This window comes from Saccopteryx bilineata, chromosome 4 (genome assembly GCF_036850765.1).
Source record: "Saccopteryx bilineata isolate mSacBil1 chromosome 4, mSacBil1_pri_phased_curated, whole genome shotgun sequence".
NCBI lineage: Eukaryota > Metazoa > Chordata > Mammalia > Chiroptera > Emballonuridae > Saccopteryx > Saccopteryx bilineata.
The window spans coordinates 69,996,870-70,008,883 of NC_089493.1; the positions used below are offsets into that span (position 1 = coordinate 69,996,870).

At 35.5% G+C, this 12,014-nt stretch overlaps 1 protein-coding gene across 1 annotated transcript in view; it reads left to right on the top strand.

Annotated features, from left to right (window-relative positions):
* Window positions 1-12,014, top strand: part of TRPM7 (transient receptor potential cation channel subfamily M member 7) — a 123,731-nt gene that overhangs the window by 100,680 nt on the left and 11,037 nt on the right. Inside the window, exons 29-35 of the mRNA XM_066276400.1 lie at window positions 2,504-2,597; window positions 5,137-5,207; window positions 6,666-6,700; window positions 8,568-8,593; window positions 11,017-11,067; window positions 11,151-11,216; window positions 11,677-11,960. Coding sequence (XP_066132497.1) covers window positions 2,504-2,597; window positions 5,137-5,207; window positions 6,666-6,700; window positions 8,568-8,593; window positions 11,017-11,067; window positions 11,151-11,216; window positions 11,677-11,960 — 627 coding nt within the window. The remainder of the gene's footprint in view (window positions 1-2,503; window positions 2,598-5,136; window positions 5,208-6,665; window positions 6,701-8,567; window positions 8,594-11,016; window positions 11,068-11,150; window positions 11,217-11,676; window positions 11,961-12,014) is intronic.

The following is a 12,014-nucleotide window of genomic DNA, read 5'->3' on the forward strand; positions in this document are numbered from 1 at the left end:
GATTCGAATTTAGCAAGCCACAGAACACACTGAACTTTCCTCTGTTCTGTCCATATCTCGCCTGGCATGGCCATGGGCTACTCTACTGTATACATGGTGTTACATCATCATCTGCGCATGCACACATGCTGCCACATCATCCTACAGAAACTGGGAGGGTTTTCCTTTTATTTGGTGCAGATTTCACATTTCTATTGTCTTTTGTTGCTTTCCTGTGATCAGTCAAAAGTGCACCATGACTTTACGGACATACTGTACCTTGAAACCCACTCATTCATCCCACATTAGAATTTCTCCTATCACAGATGGTTCATGAAATCAATGTCTCATTGCATCATAGGGTATATAGCAAAGAAAGTACTTAAATAAAGCAAACAAGAAATAGCTAAAACTGGTTCCAAGGAAACGGCTAAAATCAGAAAGGAAATTAGAGTTGTTTCATTAATATAGGAAAAAGATTAGCACTCTTCTGCTTGGCTATATAAGTCAGCTGTAATGTGAAGAGTGTGGAGCATCAAAGGTTAGAAAAGCTTAATTTTCTTGAGATACAAGTATATTTTATTCAATGAAAGTATTGGTTTTTGTGGTAGTAACATTTTTAAATTCATTATTTCTGAGAGGTGGTAGAAGTTTGGAAATATTTTAAAGTTTCGTGATAGTGTGACCTCTTTATAGATAAAGAGAGGAAACAATGTAAAGGCATCAATCAGATCTTCCCCATATTAGTTTGATGCAATTCATTAGTTTGTTTAGAAAAATGAATAATTATAAAGAAGAACTTGAGGGAGAATTAGTTATTAGATACTAAAAAAATACTAAAATAGTGTTCAGGTAGAACAGTTGAAACATGAATATTTAGTGAAACATTTTTGTGACTCCAAAATAACCCTTCTTTTTTTCTTTTTTTTTTAATTTTATTTTTCTTTTTCTTTTTTCTGAAGCTGGAAATGGGGAGAGACAGTCAGACAGACTCCCGCATGCGCCCGACCGGGATCCACCCGGCACACCCACCAGGGGCTACGCTCTGCCCACCAGGGGGTGATGCTCTGCCCCTCCGGGGCATCGCTCTGCCACGACCAGAGCCACTCTAGCGCCTGGGGCAGAGGCCACAGAGCCATCCCCAGCGCCCGGGGCATCTTTGCTCCAATGGAGCCTTGGCTGCAGGAGGGGAAGAGAGAGACAGAGAGGAAGGAGGGGAGGGGAGGGGGGAAAGAAGCAAACGAGTGCTTCTCCTATGTGCCCTGGCCGGGAATTGAACCCGGGTCCCCCGCACGCCAGGCCGACGCTCTACCGCTGAGCCAACCGGCCAGGGCCCAAAATAACCCTTCTACAAATAAGAATTTAATTAGAAGGGTCAGATTAGAAGTTGATGAGAAGGGAATGTTTTGTCAATAATACAAATTGGGCAATTAGGTAGAAAATTATAAAAGTCTGTTTATGTTCTCATATTTCATAAGCTCAGATGAATTCCAAATTTAAATTAAAAGTTTAATTCATCAAAAACTTAATAGACTGACCTGTGGTGGCGCAGTGGATAAAGCGTCGACCTGGAAATGCTGAGGTCGCCGGTTCGAAACCCTGGGCTTGCCTGGTCAGGCACATATGGGAGTTGATGCTTCCAGCTCCTCCCCCCTGTCTCTCTCTCCTCAATCTCTCTCTCTCCTCTCTAAAATGAATAAATAAAGAAAAAACTTAATAGAAATATTAAGTCAGTAAAACCAAGGCAGTTTTTGTTTAATTGAGAGGAGGGGAGATAGACTCCCACGTGCGCCCCAACCAGGATCCACCCAGTGACCCCGGTCTAGGGCCAGGGCTTGCAACTGAGCTATTCTTACCATCTGAGGCTGAGGCTCCATGGAGCCATCCTCACTGCCCAGGACCAACGCACTGGAATCAATCGAGTCATGGCTGTGGTAGGGGAAGAGAGAGGATGAGAGAGATGGGGGCAGGGAGAGAAGCAGATGGTCGCTTCTCCTGTTTGCCTTGACCAAGAATCAGACCCGGCACTTCCACACGCCAGGTCGGTGCTCTACCATTGAACCAACTGGCCAAGGCCCCAAGGTAGTTTTCTAAACATACAAAGTATAGAAAATATTAAGGGAAGGATGGAAAGGGATTTATGTGTCTAGAAAAGTTAAGCATATAGATAAGTTCAGAGCAAACTAGAAAAAAATTGAAATTTGACAAGTAATAATCAGATTTTATATAAACAGCTCATACAAATCAGTGAGTGCTACCAAAACTCCCCAAAAGAAATTGCCCCTCCACTTCTTTATCCTCAAAATCACCATTATTACTATGTTGGTGTTAGTGTAAAATAGCAGCAGCAATAGCAAGCAGGGTATTTTGATAGTTCTTTTAGATTGATACTGAAGAAAATAATTATAATCTATAATATACCCTTTGGTGTCTAAGTTGAAAAAAACATATTAAGCTAAATCTAATTAATACTGTGATTTGAGATTCAGTTTGTTTTTAAATTATGTATATGTACAACATACAGAATGATACTCCTGAAAACACTTTGAAACACCTGAGTAGTCATGCTGGATTTACTAAGCGTCACAAAACTTCTGTTGTTCTTCATTCAGAACAAGGTGAGTGTTTTGACTGTGAATTATGTTAACAAACATACACATTTCAGCTTTATGTCACACACCTGAGCAATGAATGTTTCAGGAGTCCAAAAATTAAGATTCTGGTACATTATTCTTGTTGTAAGCTTGAAAAAAACACATACTCCTAACATTCCAATAAATTTTTTTTACAAATTGTTTAGTCCCTAACAATGAAATTTAAAGACTTGCTTTTGACAAATCTGATTTTAACTCTCACAGATGAATCTGTTGTGTTTTTGATGTTGTTTTGTTTGTTTTTTAGCAAGACACAGAGGCACAGACAGGGACAGACAGACAAGAAGGGAGAGAGATGAGAAGCATCAACTCATAGTTGTGACACCTTAGTTCTTGATTGCTTTCTCATACGGTCCTTCACAGGTTAGAGGGGAGCTTCCAGCTGAGCCAGTGACCTTGGGGTCATGTCTATGATCCCATGCTCAAGCTGGAGACCACAGGGTTTCAAACTTGAGTCCTCAGCATCCCAGGCCGATGATCTATCCACAGCACCACCACCTGGTCAGGAGAATCTATTGTGTTTTAATCTGTATGATCATTTAGTTAACCTGTTTTGCTAATTTAAAATTTAAAAATAGTACATTAATTTAGTTCAAAATAAAATACAAACACTTTGAAAATCAGTCTTCCTCTTACTACATATACCATTGTTATTTTGTTTATCCTCTAGAATTTTATGCTTATTTAGTCATAAATGACAGACAATACAGTCTTTTCTACCTTTCCTTCACCTTTTCTACAAAAGGTAGCATACCATACATGGTTGTTTTGCACCTTTGATCTTTCACTTAAAAATTAAATGACCTAGGGTTATATCTATGTCATGCTTTTTTTTTTATGAATCAAAGTTATAATGTACATAAATTTATTATTCAACTTTTCAATTATATACATATAACCTTTATAAGGTTCCTTAAGAAAAATAGTACTACCGTATCCCTCTTACCATTTTCCCTTTCATTCTCTTGGTATACAGCAGTATCAAGTTGTGTTTATTTAAGTAGTACAAATTGGTTTGACATTCAAAAATATAATGCATAATAAAGTAAAGAAGAAAAATTATGTGATTATCTCAATATTTTCAGAAAAAGCATTTGATGAAAATCAATACCCATTCATGATTAAAACTCTTAGAAAACTAAAAATAGAATGGAGTTTCCTTAATCTGAGAAAAGGGTATTATAAAAAGTTGTCACAAATATTATACTTAATAGTGAAATGTTGAGAGCCCTAAATGAGGAACAAGAGGAGAATTCTGGCTGTTATTATTTTTGTGTAACATTCTAGCCAGAGCAATAAGGGAAGAAAAAGAAATGGTAGAGGGATTAGAAAGATAGAAATAAGACTTACTATTTTCAGATAACATGGATATTCTAAAGTTAACGTGCTTATACTTTTGCATTCTTATATTTCAGTTTTAGGCAGTATCTATTGACCTTTTGCTAAAGAAAGCAAGGCTTGAACCCTTTTTTCCCCTAGCTCTCTGTTCCCCAAAACATGCAATGACCTTGCCCTTTTCCACCAATATTATTATATCATAATTTTGGTTAGATGAACACAAGTTTCTCTTATTATTTGAACACATTTCTTCAAGGTGTTCAGATATATAAAGTATTTTGTCACTTTCATCATCTTGAAAGAGTTTTGCACAGAGCCTTCTAATGTATTTCAGTCTGGTCTTTTTGCCTCTATACTTGGAATACAACTTTTGTTCAAAGATTTCCCTTCAGCAGTTATTCAGAAGTTTTTGTTTATTATTATATCATTAGGTGGAATTCTAAGTTAATTTGTAACTTAACATTCTGACTTTTTAAAGTATAGGCTTCAAAAGTTTGTTTAGAATAAACAATTGAGGTATGACAAAGATGGCATCTTAAATCAGGGAAAGATTTGTGTTCTATTTTTGCCATTACTATGAAATAATGCATGTATAAGATTACTAGTAGCAACATCATTTGTTTATAGCAACAGATTAAAATCAGACCAAATGTCAATCTATATGTGTTTGGTTAAATAAGTTAATTTATATCTATAGTATGAAGTTCAATGTAGCCTCAAAATAGAATAGAGAAGACCTCTGTGTACTAATACACAAAAATTTCCAAGCTTAAAGTTTAAAAACCAACAACAAAAATTCCCAAGGAATATATTATATATTATGCTACCATTTATGTAAAAATATTTAAAGGAAGTGGGGTACATATACACAGACACAAACACACAAAATATCCCTAGAAGGATACACAAGAAATTTGAGAACGGGGAAGAGCAAGACCTTTTCCTTCATACTCTTGCTAGTGCCTTTTAATAAAAACAGGATGAATAATTTTGATGTCCTGCCAAGAAACACATGGGCCTGATGTAATCCTTATGTTCAGCAGTGTTAGGGACAGGATAAATCATCTTAGGAAAATTATATTATGCCTAGAAACTCTTTGTGTTGGTTTGTTGGTAATTTTAAAAAATTTAGTTGTGTAACTTGTATTTTCCGGTTTTCTTTAAGTGGAAAGTAGCAGTAGAAGGCCACCTGCAGAAGAAACTCATGAAGTAGATTCAAAAGCAGCTTTACTACCGGTTTGTACATTTCAATTAAACAATGCATATTTTAAAATACATATTTATTAGAGAAGAGCTAAATGATAGTAATATTTTGAGATTATATCTGGCTTTCAAAAGAATTTTTATCTGAGAAAACTGACATCTGCATGGTAGTTTTAAAAAGAGTTTCTCCCAATGGCAAATAACTAGGAATTTTTCAAGAAAAACTAATGCAAAAGAAAGGCAGGAACATCTCTTTGAATTGAAACAATATATGAAGTCATTCCCAGACAGTTGAGGTAATATTTAATTTTACAAACCCTCTTTAAAAGCAGAGTCTTACAGGAAGCAGAAAAACTCTTCTTTATAGTTAAATATAGAAATCAATGCTCTTATTCATGACCCTGGATTGTCAAGAATGTTATTAACTTACATTCTGTTGCAAGGAGATAGGTTGTATCATTAAAATTTATGTTACTAAAAATTATTTCAGTTGGGTAAGGGGGTTAGTAAAGGCAGTTTCACAGTCACAATTCTTCTTTTTTGGAAGGGCCCATCTTGAACTTAAGCTACTCAATTTTGCCACAAACACTGTTCCATTGAAAATGGCCTCACTGTGCCAAATTACAAAGCTCGTGGAAGTCAATTTGTATAGATAGTATTAGAATGCTAATAACTGGAGATATTAGAATTATTGGTTACAGATTATAAAGTGATTAATTAAAACCATAAAAGAAAGCATTACAAATATGAAAAAAATACTAAAAAAGACTGACAAGTATGAAAAAAAATCTAGAAATAACTCATTTGGGGTGAAAATAACAGATTAGGCACAGCAGAACAGAGTAATTACTGAATTGGGCCAGAATATAATATATATTATAGTTAGATGGAAAATGTTTATAACGGAAAAAGACATGGAAAATACCTCTAAATTGGCTTTGAAAGAATAGACAGAATTTGAAGAGATTGTAAATGGCTTAGAATTTTGCAAAATGCTGAAATATATAGATTTAAATTCAGGAAGCCCAAGTCCCAAACTAAGAGAGTAAAAATAAATCCACAGCTAGAAATATTATAAAACTGCAGAATAAAAGCCATATGCACATCCACACACAGAAAAAGCCTTCATTGAAATGTGTAAATGTTACAGTGATTTCTTTGTTCAGTTTGCATGAACTATTTTTCTTTTGTCAAGGGCACATCTTATCTTTGAGGTCATAGAAACATGCATATTTAAAGAAAATAAAATAGTGATCAAGAACTAGACTGTATGTTGTAGGAAGTAACACTCAAATTCTTTATTTCACCTTGTGCAATGGCCTTACAGTAGTTATATCCATTTTATTTTATTCAGTTATATGAAACAAGGACTTCATATTATTGTTCAGCCCTTTATTCTTAAAACATACTACACAGTATAGGAAACAATACAGAGCCAAATAGCTTCATGTAGCGTTTTTAAACTTTTTGTTTGTTTGTTTTTGACTGAAGGATTGGTTACAGGATAGACCATCAAACAGAGACATGTAAGTAAGCCTTTTCTTATCAACCTGTGAAATGTTGGTCTTTTTTCTGCTCTTTGCACCATCCCTGTAACTTCTTTATCAATGGATAGTGATTATGTTAGTGTCTCCTGTCTTTACATAGAAGAGAACTTATTTATTGTGAGTTTGTATTCATTTAAATTTATAATTTTATAGGGTTATACTATAATTATAGTTGTACTAGAATTAGAATTCTACTAAAATCATTCCTATAATGAATTTATTTAATTTTGTTTTTAACTTAATCTTGAATAAATTTGTTCAGAGACCTCGTTTGACACTTGAGTTTTGCACTTGGGCAACTTCTCTGCTTATTGTTCTCATCAACAAACCTTGCACCTACTCTTGGAAAGGACTTTGATAATCAGAGCAGTAACACACAGTATGCATATAGGGAGATCCACTAGAAAGCTGATGTGCTAATCCAGAACAAGTAGTGGAAACAAAAGGCAATCTGACAGGCAGTCATCCCCAGTAAGTAAAAATTTTTAGTATAGATTAAACATAAAGATAAAAAAGAATCAAAGATAATTTTTGTGTTTCCAGCTTGGGACTTAGTATTTTAGGATTCCGAAGGACATTTGAATAAAAAAGTCTTGACATCCATCTGATATTAGAAGTATGGGAGAATTACACTCTAATATAGACTACTTGAGAAGGGAAGCCAATACAAGGGAAATTATATATTTCCACAGTGTTTTTTCTCATTTCCTTCTGAGCATCAGAAATAGAAATGTATCTACAGAATAAAATAAGCCAAATGACGTGTGGATATGCAGTTTTCAAATTCTTTGGCTATCCTAGCCTGAATAACATTTGGGAAACCTCTCTCTATCAGACCTCTTCAGAGAATACTATCTTTTATAACCAAAACCATAGAATGTAAATACAGAATAGGTACTTAAAATAGATTTTAATTTAGCTAACAAGAGAACATTGTCTTACAGAGTTTTGAGCCGTAGAAGTACCCAGGAAGGTGGAGCTGGCCAGCATTCTTTGGGTGCTGAGGAAAGCATGGTTTATCAGCAGCAAAGAATGATGCCAGGGTCAAAATACTTCCTATGAAAAATGTTGATGTTAATTAAGGTAAAAATCTACAGGAAACATCAGGATTAGGTAGAATATAACTACTGGAAAGAGACTACAGAGGTCCTCTGCTCTAGAGGCCCTGTGTCATGGTAGTCCTTTTAGTCCTCAGCAGAGTACATGGCTGTGTAATGGGAGAGCTAAGCCTCAAGCCCATTTTTATTTCTATTTTACTCTGCTTTACATCTGTTTCTCTAATGTGCACTGGAATCATGGGAGTAATAGAACCCCTCTACATTTGGTACCAATATACATTGATAAGAATAATACATTGAGCATTGGAAAAAATTTTGTTCAACATTAGAAATTGAGTGTTGTAAAATGACATCTGTTTTTCTCTCAGTTCTTTGCCCATCAATTCTATTGAAGAATTTAGAATCCTGCACAGGCATTTTAAGGCATTGTTATGATATTGGCATGAATCTCCCAAAGAGAGAAGTCATGGACTGTTTTACTCTACTAGAATCGAACAGTTTAGCAACAACTGAATTAGTAGTTTAGCCTACTAATATTTATGTAGGCATAAATTGGAGGTACAAGTTGTCGATAATGTCTATGCATATGGATATATACATATCCATGTATGAATTTGGCATTGGATTAAGAGAAATGGCAAATATTTAAACAAAGTGAATCTTAACCTAATATTAATATGTATAATATGATTCCTTAATAACACTAATAAATTATAACTTTATAAAATAAAAAGTTGTGGGTAGCTAAAACTAAAGTTGTGACAACATATTTTTTGGTATTTCTTTAGACCATCTGAAGAAGGAACATTAAATGGTGAGTCAATGTGGTAGATTTCATGTGGAAAAAAATGAGGATCATGTATGATTTATTATAGCAAATACTATATTAACTGTAGATAAGAAATTTTAGACTTCATGTTTTAAAAAGCCAGTGCAGTACAAAGTACTTCCTTCAACTAGTTTCTTTCCATATAGAAGTTTCACAAACATTAAGTCACCGTGTGAATGATGATCTCTTTACTACCACCCTTCAGCTCCATCCCTGCAACCAGCCTGCTTCTTCCCTGCATTCCCTGTTGTAGTGAAAGATGCTCTTTCAGTTAGCTGTGTAAAACCTGGCCCCCTTGACCTTGCACTCACAAAGTCTTGTTGTAATTACCTCCTGAATATCTGTAGAATTCATCCTCTACTAAATATCCTGCTGTTGTTCTTAGTTCAGAACTTCATCATTTTTTTAAACCTTTTACTGAAGTACATAATACATATATATAGAAAAGTGCACATAAGCCTCCAAGTGAGTGAATTCTCACTGAGTATACCCATGTAGTTCATTGACCCCCAGATCCCAAAACAGAATATTGCCAAGATCCCAGCTCCTTGTGTCCTCTTCTTATTAGAACCCCTACTCCAAAATGAAACAGTAGATTAGATCATGTGTATGTATGGAGTATATATATGGAATCATATAATATGTACTGTTTTGTTTATGGCTTCCTCCTAACATGCTTAATGAGATTTCATCAGTATTTCTATGTGTAGTGGTAGTTTATGCATTCTCACTACTTACTACATAGGATTTCCTTGTGAAATTACTAAATTTACTTATCCATTCTATTTGATGGGCATTTCTGTAGCTTCCATTGTATGGCTATTATGAATAGTGCTGTTAGGAGCATTCTTGTTTGTGTTGTTTATTATACCTAGGAGTGGGATTGCTGGGTAGTAAAATATGCATATGTTCACAGTTAGTACTGTAGTTACTGCCAAATAGGTTTCCAAAGGGGTTGTGTCAGTTTGTCCTCTCTTCTAGTCTACTATTCTGCCACTAAAATGATTCTTCTGAAGAGTCTGATCTTGTCACTCCTCTGCTTTACACTTGCTCCACTATTGTTGCATAAAACCCAGTGCCCTTCCTTAGCATGGCATATTTGGCTCTTAACAATCTGGTATTCCTTCTGTAGCTTTACTTCCTGCAGAGATGTCTGTACTCTTTCTTATTCACTTGCAATCTAGGTTGCATGTCTGAATACTTGCAGAGAATCATTTTTATAGTGACATATAACTACAGAACTAGAATAATTTGGAGTGAGATCTGGGTAGGTGTATGTTGAAAAAGCCCCACAAATGATTCTTATATCAGCCTTCATCCTCTCTTCAGCCAGGAGGCATTTGATACCCCCTCCTCTATAGTTACCACACAATCTTAAAACTTACCTAAACTCCTTCTGCAAGACAATAGGTTCTTTTTTCATTTATATTCTAGACACTTACCATAGCAGATTCCATTTATTTTTCATCTTTCTCACTACAATTTAAAAGTAAAGTCCTCTGATGGAGGGAGATTTGACTTGAGGTAGTGAACACACAATACAATGTACAGAGGATGTATCATAGACTGTGCACCTGAAACCTGTATAATTTCATTAACCAATATCACTGCAATAAATTTATTCAATATTTAAAAAATTTTTTTGTTGAAGTCTGACCCTGGTCAGTTGGTTCAGTGGACAGAGTGTTGCCCCAGTGTATGGACATCCTGGGTTCAATCCTTGGTCAGGACACACATGAGACGTGACCATCTGCTTCTCTTCCCCTCCCTCTTTTCCTTCTTTCTTCCTCCCCCTCTTGCAGCCAATGACTTGACTGGTTTGAGCATTGGCCCTGGGCACTGAGGATGACTCAGCTGGTCCTAGCATCAGCCTCAGGTGCTGAGGATAGCTCTGTTGATTCAAGCATTGGCCCCAGGCAGGGGTTGCCAGGTGGATCCCAGTTGGGGCACATGCCAGAGTCTATCTCCCCTCCTCTCACTTACAAAAAAAGTAAAGTTGTCAATTATATTTAGAGTGGTGAAGGGGCTTTTTTTGGTATGTTTCACATTCCAGAAGTTCATTTTTTCATGGTCAACCCACTAAAATAGTAACATGGCTACTGGCTCCAGACCCCAAAGATCCAAAACTAAAGATACTTTTTGAGTAGGGAATATGGGGAATAGGAAGAATACAGTTTATGGCAGGAGACTATGAAACGTGCTTTTTCCCTTCCAGGTATCTGAGTGCGCAGTTACCACTAATCTGGCATAATGAAATGGGTTAGTATAGCAGATGATGGACATATTTTTGTTGTTTTGAAGGGAGAACTTATGTGAAGAAAACTCAGGATGTTTATATGAGACTGAGCAAAAGTTTATGCTGCATTAGGACTTTTAAAAGAATCTCATTTGCTTATTTGCTATTTTAGGTCTTGCTTCTCCATTTAAGCCAGTTATGGATACAAATTACTATTACTCAGGTCAGTAATATTAAAAAAAAAAACAAAATTTAATAATATTTTTAGTTTGAGGGAGGGATTTCATTATTTTTTTTTTTATGCAGCTGTGGAGAGAAATAACTTGATGCGATTATCCCAGAGCATTCCATTTACACCTGTGCCTCCAAGAGGTAAATCCAAAAAGTAAAGAAGTGGAAAATGAATGCTTTTATCAGTACGATTTTTAGCTATAATATAGAACATGGGTGGTGACAGAAGAATGATCACATTAAGTATCGATTTCATTTGTTTAATTAGCCTATCACAAGAAACTGATATGTTTAAATTAAAAAAGGAAGTATTGAAGGAATTGAATTTCTGTATTCCTTGCATATCTATTAGCAGTGGTGTAAAAGTTCAGAAAAGCTCTTAATTCATTGTCTAGTAATGAAAACATAGATAAATCAACATCAGAGTGTTTGTGGAACAGAGATTTCTACCCGCCTGTCTAAAAGTTTAATTTAGAAATGTATAGAAGTCTGGTCACTTTTAAAAGTTTTCCTCGAAAATTTTCACAATTTCAAAAATGCTTATGAGAGATATTGGTAGTCTTGATTTCTGAGCATCTTTTGCCCTATATTTATGTTGCAGGTGAACCTGTCACAGTGTATCGCTTGGAAGAGAGTTCGCCCAGCATATTGAATAACAGCATGTCTTCCTGGTCACAGTTAGGCCTCTGTGCCAAAATAGAGTTTTTAAGTAAAGAGGAGATGGGAGGAGGTTTACGGAGAGCCGTCAAAGTACAGTGTACCTGGTCAGAGCATGATATCCTCAAGTCAGGGCATCTTTATATTATCAAATCTTTTCTCCCTGAGGTGGTTAACACATGGTCAAGTATTTACAAAGAAGATACAGTTCTACATCTCTGTCTCAGAGTAAGTGTTAGTGAATGCATAACAGTGGAACATTATTTAAGCTTCATGTTTTTA